Source organism: Coloeus monedula (assembly GCF_965178545.1).
Source record: "Coloeus monedula genome assembly, chromosome: 18".
Taxonomy (NCBI): domain Eukaryota; kingdom Metazoa; phylum Chordata; class Aves; order Passeriformes; family Corvidae; genus Coloeus; species Coloeus monedula.
Genome location: NC_138798.1, coordinates 10,265,206 through 10,278,833, shown reverse-complemented (window position 1 = coordinate 10,278,833; position 13,628 = coordinate 10,265,206). Strand labels below are relative to the sequence as shown.

The 13,628-nt window shown below is 41.8% G+C and overlaps 1 protein-coding gene across 8 annotated transcripts in view; it reads left to right on the top strand.

The window, feature by feature from the left end:
* The window catches only part of DEPDC5 (DEP domain containing 5, GATOR1 subcomplex subunit), a 41,368-nt gene that overhangs the window by 2,141 nt on the left and 25,599 nt on the right, over positions 1–13,628 (top strand). For all 8 annotated transcript variants that reach the window (XM_082293737.1, XM_082293739.1, XM_082293738.1 and 5 more), the window contains exons 4-22: positions 346–392; positions 721–806; positions 1,609–1,692; positions 2,359–2,408; positions 2,908–2,977; positions 3,303–3,381; positions 4,954–5,015; positions 5,438–5,507; positions 5,967–6,039; positions 6,194–6,297; positions 6,688–6,762; positions 6,955–7,089; positions 7,558–7,619; positions 7,717–7,790; positions 8,334–8,403; positions 9,881–9,917; positions 10,338–10,458; positions 11,507–11,727; positions 13,278–13,481. In XM_082293737.1, coding sequence (XP_082149863.1) covers positions 346–392; positions 721–806; positions 1,609–1,692; positions 2,359–2,408; positions 2,908–2,977; positions 3,303–3,381; positions 4,954–5,015; positions 5,438–5,507; positions 5,967–6,039; positions 6,194–6,297; positions 6,688–6,762; positions 6,955–7,089; positions 7,558–7,619; positions 7,717–7,790; positions 8,334–8,403; positions 9,881–9,917; positions 10,338–10,458; positions 11,507–11,727; positions 13,278–13,481 — 1,724 coding nt within the window. The remainder of the gene's footprint in view (positions 1–345; positions 393–720; positions 807–1,608; positions 1,693–2,358; positions 2,409–2,907; positions 2,978–3,302; positions 3,382–4,953; positions 5,016–5,437; positions 5,508–5,966; positions 6,040–6,193; positions 6,298–6,687; positions 6,763–6,954; positions 7,090–7,557; positions 7,620–7,716; positions 7,791–8,333; positions 8,404–9,880; positions 9,918–10,337; positions 10,459–11,506; positions 11,728–13,277; positions 13,482–13,628) is intronic.

The following is a 13,628-nucleotide window of genomic DNA, read 5'->3' as shown; positions in this document are numbered from 1 at the left end:
CTAGGCAAATTAAAATTTTGTGGCCTTGTTGTATGAGCCTGTTCATCCTGCAGCCTGTATCTGAAAAGCAGCAGAGCACTTGTGAGGCTCTGAGAAGTTCTCGTGTGACCTAATTCCCCTTTTGTAGTATCATCTTTATCTCAAGAGTACCTTATAAAGAGTGTAAGGAACAAAATGGAGTGACAGGTAGAGAGGATGGTGTATGAAGCTTTCTAGAAAATATTAATGTTTCTCTTTAGCTTAACCTATGGTCCATGTTACTAAATGGTTTTGAGTGTACGATTTACCAGAGAGACTGTTGGTGGTATCTCAACTTGTCTACCTTTTTTCTCTTCTCTATGCTAGTCCCCTGCTTCTACAAGTGAAATCACTTAAGGAAGATTTGCAGAAAGGTAAAACTCTAGACTTATGCATAGTAAAATCATAGGAAGGGTTGCATGACTGGGCTGTACCTGTGACTGATGTATTTTAATTTCGTAAGAAAATCAATGCTTTGTCTGTTTAGCAAGGGAAGGATTAGAATTTTAACAGAAAATGAGCAGTTAATTCTAAATCTGCTTTTGTTGGAGTAATGTGAGGTATAGTTTAAACAAACTTGGCTTTTTAGCCCAAAATTTGTGTTTCATGTCAGTCTCACTGTGTTGGTTTTGTACCTGTAAAGCCCATGAAACCTTTTGGGGACACTAACTTCTCTGCTGTCCTTTTTCATTCTTGTGGCAGAAACGATAAGTGTGGATCAGACAGTTGCGCAAGTGTTCCGCCTGCGGCCGTACCAGGATGTCCATGTCAATGTTGTTGACCCAAAGGTGTGTGGTTTTGCCGCTTTTTTCCATCCATTTAATCACTTGACTCAAATCGGAGTCCTGGGACTTTCCATCTACAGTAGTCTGGGGGAAAAAAAGGCATTTTTTTATTGAAAGGTATTTAGTCTTCTTCCCTAAGAAAATGAGCTTTAGACTTTTGAATTATTTCCTGGTTTGTTATATGTCTCTTCTCTCCCTATTATCTCTGTTCTCTTTTTGAACTCTATGATCCAGCTTCAACAGAGCTTGGTAGAAATGCAGACATTTCACATATCTTTAAATTTCAGAAATTCATGAGAACCAGGCAGAGTAAAGAGAAACAGAAAGTGTCCTAGTCAAAAGAAGAGCCATCGCCTGGGTTTGCATTATTTGATACCACAGAGCCTCTTACAGAGAGGCATTTCCTGTAAATGTCCCAACTATTAAAAGAGCTGCGGTCAGAACTTATATTCTGCACAGTACGAAAATACAATACAAAAAGGAAATGAGGCTTCCTTAATGTCATGAATTGCAGTAATTTGTTTTATTTGAGCTTCCAGTCTGCACTGAGACTCGTAGTAGAGATTTAGTCCTTGGGCTTTTTCTGGTCACACTGTGCAATGTTTTGCAGCTCAAAGTAGTTGAGATACATGCACAACTTTGGTATTGATTTGTATGGGCTTCCCTTTTATCTTGCAGTTTTAGAGATCTTGACTTGCTTTGAATGGCACTTCTTGTAACATTTGGTTATTAAATGAACAGATTGGTGGGCCCTACTTAAAAACAACCAGTAAAATCTAAGCACTGTTTTTCATCCATTTCCCAGGAGGTGACCTTGGACTTGGTGGAGCTGACATTTAAAGATCAGTATATTGGGCGTGGGGATATGTGGCGACTGAAGAAGAGTTTGGTAAGGCCCCTGCTGCCCTTGTGCAGGGTGCAGGTGACGTACCTTTTATTTTGCTTGCTGTGAAAGAAAATAAGTGCTTTACAAAATGTAGAAAATTGAAGACAAAGACAGTGTCAGCAGCTCCTGAGGATCTTGTGCTGTGAGTGGCACATCAGAGTTGGCGAAATGGATGTAAATGTGTTGTAGAAAAACAAATCCCATCATTTCCTACTCCACTGCTATAATGTTGATGACTGCCTTGGGCATTGAAAATGCTGTTGAAAGTTTTTTTGCTTATGTTCTGAATTTTGATGATTTTCTACATTTGGAAGGAATTGAATCCAAATGTTTTTCAAGTAGAAAGATGCTGAAGTATCCCCTCCCTGAGAGTACCACTTAATAAGCAGCTATTAGAATATTTTCTGCCTGCATGTCTGAAGTGCAGTCTTTGGCTCCTCTAAGTGCAGTGAATTAGGCAAATTAGAGTTTATATGTGTTAAAAGTGATTTTCTGTTGTCTACTACAGAGGTTCTGTAGGCTGAGCTATTATTAGTAACTGCACTGAATGGATTTTGTGACTTCTGTTGTAAAAATCATGTGTTTGAGTGCAAGTGGGTTTTTTTTGTACATTGTTCTACTCACTCTGATCCTGCTCTTCTTCTAACAAGTGTAACTCTTCTTTCCTAGGTCAGCACGTGTGCATATGTCACCCAAAAAGTCGAATTTGCAGGTATCAGGTCAGTGCCTCCTCTGTGGGCTTACTGTTAGTTATTGCTTTAGCCTCATGAGTTCTAAGTACCCAACTGGAGACTCTTCTCTGAAAAATCCTGCATGTTTCATTGTTCTCTTACTCATCTACAGACCTCTGCACCATGGGGTGGGGAAAGGCTTCTATCTGATTTGGGGTGAAAGAAACTAATAGTAGGGCAGCCAGCTACACTCGTGGCCTCTGATTAAGGCCAAATAATTTTATTTTTATCTCTCTGACTATTTTCCCCCCTTCCCAAGCTGTATTAGTAGTTCAGAGTGGGCTAATTCAGTTGCTGTTGGGGTGACACAGGGACAAGGAGATGTTCAGATGCAGAGGGAAATGGCTGTTTGACATCTTTTGGGTTAAAGATCAGGTTTTAACCAAATAAGTCATCCTTGAGTGCAGATTTTGGTACATTTCTTATTTGCTCAAATACTGATTGTGTAATCTTCATATTCAAATATTCTGCACTTCTTTCCTTCCAGGGCCCAGGCAGGTGAACTGTGGGTAAAGAGTGAGAAAGTCACTTGTGGATACATCAGTGAGGACACCCGGGTAAGAGTTCAGGAAAGAGGGAGAAAGCAGTTTTTCCCTTCCTTTGCTTGCAAGGCTTTTTGTAATTCTATCTTGCCTGCAGATTTGTATAGATCGTTGGAATTGGCTGTGTTGTAAGGTGAAGAATGGTAGTAAGTTCAGGACAATGAATCATTATTAAACTTCAGCTCTGCTGTGCTGGCAGCACTAGGAATGACTTGTTAGAGGGGAAATTCCCTGTGATGCAAGGGCCACAGTTGTATAACTTGCTGTGTAGTTAACCTCTTCATTTGAGCCTTTTAATGAATGTACTTTGTTTTAAACAAGGTCTTTCATTCCTTTGCAGGTGGTCTTCCGCTCCACTTCTGCCATGGTTTATATTTTTATCCAGATGAGCTGTGAAATGTGGGATTTTGATATTTATGGTATGTAGGTAATGAACCTGCCTGTGCATGTGGATGGTAGCAGCTGTCCTTTCTGACCCTACTAGGAAACTGCCACTGCTATTTATTTTCGCCACTACTAGCAAACGAAAATGTCCTGCCTTTGGCCTAAGCAGTGCTCCAAGGTCTGCTGTGGTGTTGCCTTAGATCCTTACTTTCAGTCCCACCCTGACACTAACTGTGCTGTAATTATGCCTCCCCTGCTGGGGGAGAAATTTAGAGTCCTTGCCAGGAGTTTGAGAGACAAACGGACCTCCAGCCTTCTCTGCTTTCAGATAGTTGTTAATTTTAAGTCTTATCAGAGAAATAGAGCCACTTAATGTGACCTAGACATAGCACAGAGCAGAGAATGCAGGAGAATACCCCGTTATCAAGATTTACACAGTCTTTCAAAGGTAAATTAACCAATGGTTACTAAAAGCGTACGTTAGTTTTACTTTTCCACCAATGTATAAGAAATCATCTAGTCACGTAGACAGGAACTGCAGAATTCTTTATCCAGTCATCCCAAACTACTTCTACTGCAGAATATGGAGTAGTAGAAGAAGAAGAAGGTTTGGAGAGCAACAACATTCCTCCATTTTGAAGTTTTTTGCTTTTATCTATTTACTACATTAACAAACCCAAATCTTCTAAATTTTTTACCCTGTGACAATCTTACATAATATTCTATCACCTAGTTCATGCCAGTGTAGATTTGAGTTCTTCCCAGAGGGTAGGCAGTTTTCTCCAAGGACAAAGGTCAAAAACAGTGTTGTCCATGGGGGTAGAACCCTTCAAAACAGGCAGAGAAATACTCTCTGCACTCTGGGTTCTACACCACCCATTTCTGTCCCTGGCTGTGCCGTCATTTTCCTGTCTGCGTAGAGCCTGGGTATCATTATCTCAGTGATGAAATCACTGTGAGCATTGGAAAGGTTTTCTATAGATATGAACATGTTGGGTGATGAGAGCAGGCGCAAGTTTGTGAATCCTGAAGCCAGAAATATATGGAAGTCCTGTGCAAAGAGGACCTTGATGTTTAGATTTCTCTTGACATTGGCTTTACTGAGGAAGTAAAACCTGCTTTAGCCCAGGTAGAAGTTGGTAACTTCAGCTGGAGGTATTACAACTTTAGGCATTAAGAATGAGTCACTTCTCTGTGTCATCCTATTTTTTTTTTCTGGCTTAATTCTTTAGCAAACCTCTTGCCACTTCCTTTGACCATGTGTTTAGGCATATGGAACTGGGCAACTATTCAAAACAGAGCAGGGGATCAGTTGTGCATTCTTTGCCTAAAAGACAGTGCAGGTACTTTCCCAGCATGCTGCAAATGTGTTGGAAAAATGAATTAAGGGTCAGATCCTTCTGGCAGTAGGAGTCATGTTTACATCCTCTGAAAAAGTGATGCTTTTTAATCTTTTTATCATGTTATTTTAGTGATATTGCCCTTTATTACGCACACAGCTGCTCTAATTTTAATAAATACAGTTGTCCTAGGATCTTAGAGTTAGATATGCCCCATAGTTGAAGTAACTGTTGTTTTCTGATGCTTGGGAGATTTTTATTTTGCAGGGGATCTATACTTTGAGAAAGCTGTGAATGGTTTCCTTGCTGACCTCTTCACAAAATGGAAGGTAAATAGATCAAGTTCAGTTTTAATTTTTTATTTCTCTGGAATTGTTAGGAACATTTCTCTGAACAGTAACACATCAGAATATCAAATTGCTGTAGGTGTAAACAAATTGTGTCAACTGTCTTGTTTTCTAAACGTCTTGACAACTATAGAGAGGAGCTTCTTTAGAGACTAGTGGAGAGTGTTCCTGGTAAATATGATATAGCCAAGCAGCACAGAATCTGCAGGACAGACCCTTTTGTTATGTCAGAGAGACAGATGGAGCACTAATGCAGATCCATTAATGCCACAGTCTAGTTTTTGTTAGTTACCTTTGTTTCTGGGTGTGAGGGAAGAGAGGGTGTTACTATATGGGTGTATCCACAGTTTTCTACAGAATGTGACTTTTAAGGTTTTCTTTTTGCATTTGTCCTTCCTGGACAGGAGAAGAATTGCAGCCATGAAGTGACAGTGGTTCTATTTTCAAGAACATTTTATGAAGCAAAATCTATAGGTACGCAAATTCTCTGTTTTCATGTTTCCATTTTTAAACCTGTCTCCTCTGTTGAAAGTTGGTCACAGGCTGACAGGGACTTCTCTTCTCTTAATTGCCATGTTCACAGTATTCTCTATCAAACACATTAGGTACATAGAGATTGTTATGAAAGTAGTGCAGTGAAAACCTTACATAGAAGAATGTCACAAATTTTCCTTACCATACTCAAGCTGTCATATTGGTTTAAAAGCAGTTTTTATATTGTATAGAAAGTCTGATACTTCTCCAATTATTTATAAAACTGTATTTATAGTTTGTTTGGTGGGGGCTTTTCTGTTTGGTTTTTTTTTTTTTTTTTTTTTTTGGTTGGTTTTTTCTGTTGTTTATTTTTAATGGAAATAATAGCTTCTTGCTGGAAAAGATGAGTCATTTCTATACAAGAGCATGGGATAAGATGTGCTTTTCCTTCCATTTCAGATGAATTTCCTGAAACACATCGTGCATCGATTCGGCAGGATCATGAGGGAAGATTTTATGAAGATTTTTACAAGTATGTTTTCCTCCCAGTTCTTTTCACCTCTTATCCCACTGTGTATGTGCAACTCGACGCACTCTTTTGTGCATTTATTTATAGTTTGTTAATCCCTTCTCACTTCCCCTCATGACTTCCTGTCATGGGCCTCATTAGGTTGTCTTTTTTCTAGAGTCGTAGTTCAGAATGAGAGGCGGGAAGAGTGGACCTCATTGCTTGTGACCATTAAAAAGCTTTTCATCCAGTATCCTGTGTTGGTACGACTCGAACAAGCAGGTACAAGAATCCTCCTTTCCCTGCTTTTATCCTTTGCTCTCTCTTTTTTCTCTTTCTTTGGGTTTGGTGTTTTTTTTTTTTTTTTTTTTGTTTGGGTGGTGGTGATGTTGTTTTTTTGTGGGTTTTTTTGTTTTGGTTTTTTTTTTGGTTTGTCAGTAAACTATCCAGTTTCAGTTGGAGTCTGGTCTTATGCCTCTTAGTGCTCTCCTGGCTGAGCAATTTGCCTGGATCTTTCCATAAAACTTAATAATATCAATTTTGCCAGTACTTTTTGAACTAGTAGTATTTAGTACAGATGTATTTTTTCTGTGGTTTTCTTTTATTATATAAAGCAAGTCTGTACAGGAATGGTGACTTTTTTTTTTTTTTGCCTTCTGAATACTTTTCCAGAGGGCTTTCCTCCAGGTCACAATTCTACCTCAGCACAAGGGAACTACCTGGAGGCTATAAATCTTTCATTCAATGGTAAGTTATGAGCAATGGGTAAAAATATACAGGAGAAGAACCATTAAAGCAGCTGCCAATAAATGGGTGTGGACTTCTGTTACTTTTCCCTTAACACTGTGAAAAGGAGGGGAGTATTAGGTGGTCACCTGCCTTGCTCTGAAAAGAAACATCCAGGGTCTTTTTAAAGTATTCCTGCATTCTCTCTGGCAGTGTTTGACAAGCATTACATCAACCGGAACTTCGACCGCACCGGGCAGATGTCGGTGGTGATCACCCCCGGGGTGGGGGTGTTCGAGGTGGATCGGCTCCTCATGATCCTGACCAAGCAGCGGATGATTGACAATGGTAAGTAGCTGTGCCTGCAGTCTCTCTGAAGGCAAACACGGATTTGGAAAAGACCTAGCTTTTTCTGGCTGTGAAAAAGTATCTGCGGTAACTCATGTGCTCTGGGAGGAGGGGTTACAGCTGCAAGACTTGTGTCTGCACTTCATATTGAAATGGGTGGATTTTCAGAGTCCTTACAGGCATTTAATTTCTTTTGTTTGTGATAGAGAACTTCACCTGTCCATGCAAACCTTTCCCTTAAAGGATAATCTTGCATGAGTTGCATTAATTTAGAAAAAACATTTCTTATATTCCCACAGGTACTGTTGGTTTGTAACCATACCATGGGACTGTTGACTACCGTTTTCAGTATTATTACCTCTTAAAGTATGTGAATACAAATTGGGTCTTCAAATTGATGATCTGTTTTGTCTTAGCACATCAGTCCTGCTTGGTTGATAGCTGAACTCTACTGTTGTCTGTTTACAGGGATAGGTGTGGATTTGGTGTGCATGGGAGAGCAACCCTTGCATGCTGTACCGCTCTTTAAGGTAAGGCTGCTTTTCCCTTCTCTCCGTTCCTACTACAAACGTTGCTCATTTTGTGACTGGCTGGATACAATTAGTTGCTTTTGAATTACTCTTACAGCTCCATAATCGCTGTGGCCCTGGTGACTCACGAATGGGTGATGACTACAATATTCCACACTGGATAAATCATAGGTAGGTGAATTCTGTCAGCCTTTGCTAAACACTTCTGCTTTGCTTTCCTCCTCATAATGTCTTGAATTCTCTTTCTTCTTTCACTGTTTATTTCCTCTGCTTTCCTTGTGAAGCAAAGGAAATACTACATTACTCTTGAAGAACTCTGGGCATTAATGCAACATAACAGAAATGACAGGGTTTTGAAACAGCTGGTGTGAGTCACTACAGCTGTGCAAATCAGAGAGAGTTGTGTAAATGGCACAGTGGAAGTGGATGTCTTTCTGTAGAAAGAAAATGAACTGGGCAGTGCAGGTGTTAAGCATATGAAGAAGTGTCTAGACTGAGGCTCTACAAGTATCAAAGCCCTTTCATCTTACCAAAGGCAAAGAGTAGCTTCTCTCAACCATACCTCCATGTTTTCCATATGTTGTTTATGCACAGAAAGGTATCCCATTTTCTCCATCCAATAGCTGACTCAGGTTCCTGGTCTGTTTACTGTGTAGCAAACCAACTGTGTTGAGTTCTTAGAACACCTTAAAGCCACCCTGGTTTTTCTTTCAGTTTCTATACGTCCAAAAGCCAACTCTTGTGTAACAGCTTCACTCCACGGATCAAGCTGGCAGGAAGGAAGGTGGGTATCTTTCTGATTTATATTTTCTTACTAGTGTCTCAGTTTGAGACAAGTTTAGGGGGAAATGCTCTGGAAGGAACGTGTCCTCCCCAGAAGACAGGTTTCAGCACTCCCTCCCCCACCAATACAAAAGCAATTTCTTGGATGAAAGTGAAAAAAAAAATTTGTTTAGCAGGCAGAGTGCTGGCAAGGCACAGTGTGACCAATAGGTAAAGCTCTGTAAAGGGAAGGCCTGGTAAAATCGTGGCTCTGGCCTGTTACTTAGCCTAAGTAGAAAGGGACTGTGGGAGAGTGACTCAGCTAGAATAGAGGAAGTGAAGCATGCCACGTGAATGCCTCGTGCCTGCAACATGGTGTATGGTGGTTGGTTAAACTGGGTTTGTTGTGCCTTAAAACTATGTAAACTGACAACTGACTAACGGCATAAAAAGGCCGGGTTTTTTGTCAATGAAGTTCCTCCTTTGCACCTGCCTGGGGTCTCCTTGCTGCTCTGTACCGCTACAGCACAGGAAAAAAAAAAGAGTAACTGTTAAAATATTAAACCTCCTCAATGTGGAGAAAGCTGGTGAATTTAAAGTTCCCTCTGTAGCTGGCTTGGCCCCTCCCGAGGTCCTGGGCTGGGATGTGGCGTCCCCGCAGCCTCCCCACTGGTCCGTGGGATCTGATGATCTGGTTCTCGGATCACAGCTAGGCCCAACAGTTCCAGAAGAGGAAGGGGCAGCTACTGGAGGATTTCGGTATGCTGGCATGGGAAAATTTCTTGTCTCAGCTAAGAGGCTGGCTAAAAGCAGGAAGGTGCTCCCTCGGCTCTGCAGTGGTGAGAACGCAGGGGAGTGTGTGTGAGTCCTTGAACACAACGCGCACTGAAGAATTTGCCCAGCTTCTCTCCCCCCTCTTCTGGACCCAGCTTAAGGGTGTGGGACCCATTTCTGGGCAATAAGCAGATGATAGGGGAACACAGTATTATCATAAAATCACCCCAAGACAACTAGCATGTCAGATACCTCTTCTTAGTCAGGCATCAGAATATTTCTAGCAAGTATTCCAACAGCTGGAACTAACTTTCTGTGTTAAAAGGCTGTGAAAGCAAAGCTGCAAGGTTTGTTGTAGGGATTGTGAATGAGGGACTAGTTTGTACGTCTTTCCTTTCTAGGATAAAATTGGGTGAGAAATGTTTTAGCCACCATAAAAATCAGAGTTTCATTCTGTAACAAATAACTCTATGGAGAGGAGGAAAGGTGTTGAGCATTGTGTTTTTCACACAGGTTTGTGACCAAGTATCAGTATTTAGTATTTCTGAAGTTATCTCACTGCCTCACTGAGTCAGCAAGCTAAACCTTGTCTGCTTGATCACATTGGGGATGTTTCCTTAAAACATGCTGACTGTTTCCCTTCCCTCTGTCTTTTCTCTTGCTCTTTCTTTTTTTCTTTCTTTGTTTTTTTGGTCACTTCGTGCTTTCTTTGTTGGACTCTCCAGCCATTGACAGAAAAAGCAAAAAATAATCGTGATGCCTGTAAGTAATTATGTTCTGGAATTATCTGTCCCACTGACTCCCAAACTAACAAACAGCTGCAGTAAGACAATGACACTCCAGCACAAGGAAGGGACAATTGTTACAGAAAACCATCAGACCCATACTGAAGTGTTTCCTGTATTTGTTACTCAGGATGTTAATGTGCATGTGCCAGTTGACTTCTTGACAATTAACTCATTTAGTGTTTAGGATATATGGGGGAAAGACATTATGGCCTCAGCAAGCCTAATTCAGAGGCACCAGCATTGATAATTGAGCTGCTCCAGCTGCTCTGCTCATGACACTTTGGGATTTCTTCTGGAATAGATACTTTCTTTAGGGGTGAGAGGTGGATACTCTGACTTGCAGATCTTGAACATTCTTGAAAGAGGTTCCAGTGCTCTATGATTTTTATTTCAGCATTAGGAGCACCAAAGGATGCTGAGAATGCCTTGCCTATCCAGGTAGATTACGATGGCTATGATGCCCAAGTGTTCCGACTGCCAGGCCCATCCAGAGCCCAGCGCTGTACCACTTTCAGGTGAGAGGCTTGTGAGTGCACTGGTTCTAGAGTAGCCATGTTATGTGTGCTTGATACATAAAATACTTGGAGAAATACAAGGAGAATTGATCTCCACATGCTCACAGTTCAACAAAAAGCTTCATCTGTACCTGATCTTTGAGACTGGTTTTCTGGTATTTTACTTTTAATAATGTGTGGGGTCTAGGATAAGGCATAAATATATTTTTTTCCTTAAATCTTTAATTTTGTTTGAAGTGGAATAAAGCTAGTCTCCCTAGCAGATTCTTCAAGGGGGTTAAGAAAGTATTTGCACAGTAGATTTGCACATAGTTGTAGAAATAGATTGTTTGATGCACTGTTTAGTAACTGGTGAAGAGTGTGGTGAGGGATCCTCCCTGAAAATGATGCCTCTCTGAATGAGAGAAGAAACAGAAAAGCTGAGTGCAGGTTCTCAACTATTTCATGTCCTTCTGTCTTAGGAGAAAGGCTGATTATTCTCAGGTCCTGGCCAAATCAGTTGAATAAACTATAAATTTAAGTGCTTTTTCAGAAATACGTGGTAGACAAGCTTGTTTTAAAGTACTTTTTTTGCTTTGCTTCTTTAGTAGTATTGCCTAACTCTGAGCATGTGGACTCACTTATTAATATGTTAATATGAGCAGCCTGTAGGAGCCCATGCTGAAAGATGCCAGCACAATTTAAATAGTTCATAATTCCAAGTAGTTTCCCTGTGGCTACATGTTCCTGGCGCTGTAGGCTGAGGTCTGGTATCTTCTAGGCCACATCTCTACCAGGTTGGTGTGGTGTCTGTAGGATTGCACAGGGAGTTGAGCAGGCCCTTTCACAGCCCTTGTGCTGGAAGCATTGCAGTGTTCTTGTGTTGTGTGATGCACAGAAGTATAAATTACCCAAACAGTCAAAAAAGATAGTGATGGCTTCCCTGTAATGCTCTTCTTGAGTTCACCTGCTGAGCATTGAGTCTTTTGCATGACTTGGGCCTGTTCCAGCCCCCTGATAACCTGGGGATTAATCTCTCTTTCCTGTCACTGCGCATCCCTTTCATTAGGTCTGTGAGGGAGAGGGAAAGCCGCACAAGGAAGAGCTCCAGCTCGTACGATGTCTCGTGCAGCCCCTCCCTGCAGAGCCGCATGCTGCCCCCGGAAGAGGTGAGGAGCCAGGCTTCTGATGACAGCTCTCTGGGCAAGATCTCCAACATCCTGATGATCCCGCGGCCTCACCTGCACCAGTGTGAAGTCAGCAGCTCCTTGGGCTATACCAGCACCAGAGGTCAGCCTGGGGCAGATGGGAAGGTACCTTTGGTGGGGAGAGAAGGTGGACGTTTGTGTTGGCCACTGCCAGGCCAGCACAGTGGAGATGGTGCTTATATTGGCACTCATGGTACAACTTTTCCATAGCTCCAGCTGCAGCTGGGTGTGCATTCTCCCCTTGTCATCCTTGTCCAATTCCAGTGCTTTTTTTTAATGGCTTATCCTAAATAGAAGTGTCCTGACACTGATTTTCTCTTTTCCCTTGCCTATTGCCTTCTTTGAGTACTTGACTATTCTCCTGTGCCTGTCTGCAAATGTGGACATACACAAGGAACTTGTATTATTCAGGTCACCTATAATCTGTCAAATGAGAACTGGCCTTAGCAGTGAGCCCTGGGGGACCCTGCTTATAGCATCTCTCTGTGGGGATTTGTTGTCATTAAGACTCACTTTCTGGATCCTTCCTTTTGACAGTGTACTGCTGAGCTGTCTCAGTGTGTTAGCAGTGCTAGCACTCCCCTTTTCTTCCTTCCCAATTTAATTTTGTTCTCAGGCAGAGTGCAGTATCTTCCACAAACCCAGCTCGTCTCAATGTAATTGTATTCCTCCCGCAACTGCTTTATCCTCTATAAAATTTTATCCCTCTTCATGTTTTTTTTTCATGCCATGGTGTATGACACTGATATCATATTTATCCTGTCACAGGAATCACAGTTACTGGTGTGGAACTGCTCTCACACAGTGTACTTGACATTACATCTACCTTTCATTTTTTCCCCTGTTGTCAGTTAATACAACTCTTTTCTTTCTTTGGTATTTCTGTTACTCCTTTAGTTTGAAGGATAGTCGTGTGACCCAGCTGAAGGTGTTCAGCAGGATGAGGACGTGTGTGGATTAGGACTGGCGGGGAGGAAAGAGTCAAAGAAACTGAGGTTTTTCATATGTTGCATTTGACAGTATAGAATGGTAAATGAGGCCCTTCCTTCTCTAGGATTTTCAGTTGTTGGGCACTGTAATTACTACTTATCCATCTGGTATATTTTTCTCTCCTGTTTCTGAATAACTTCTGTTCCACACTGAATAGTGACAACTAACTGGTGTCTTGTGGAGATCATGTACCATGTCTTCTGGGACTAATCCCTGATTTCAGTGCTCAGATCTGAGCCTTACAGAAAAGGCATGTGTACAAGGCTCAGCTGTGGCTTCTGCCATGTCTTTGGTACTCATCCTGAAGTTTCTGTTATGTCAGTATTTTGATTTCTCAGGAATTCTCAAAGGTCTGAGTAATTCTTCATAAATGGCTTAGCAAGTGGTTTCTTTATGGATTAATTTAGTAGAAGTTTACAGCAGTGCTGTAATGGCAGATGGAATATTACCTTTTCTTGTCTGGGTTCTTGTTTACATTGTAATTTTCAGGCTGGATAGGAATTGCTTTCAGCTTCTCTGCCTGCTTATTTCTTAGGTCTCCTTATTTCCACTTATCCTGGGCAATCTTTATATCCTTGAGCAGTCAATTCTCTTGTGCTTGGCTCCTGCACGATCTCATGCTGACTTTGTGGTGTTTTCTAGATTTCCTTGAGAACACGCTGGAGTCGCAGCAGCGTGACTCCAGCGCTCCGGGGAGGTTCCATGTGGGCAGTGCTGAGTCCATGCTGCACATCCGCCCGGGGGGATACGCACCCCAGCGCGCGCTCATCAACCCCTTCGCCCCGTCCCGCATGCCCATGAAGCTGACGTCGAACCGCAGGCGCTGGATGCACACCTTCCCTGTGGGTGAGCTGCCTCACAGCACATTTGGCTGCTGCTACTTTGTCCTTGTCCAAGATTAGCACAAGAAGAGAGCCAGTAGGAGCTCTGGTGCATTAAAGTGCTCTGCACCTACTAGAGGCTGAAATGAGTGTACAGGCCTGATCAATTTTC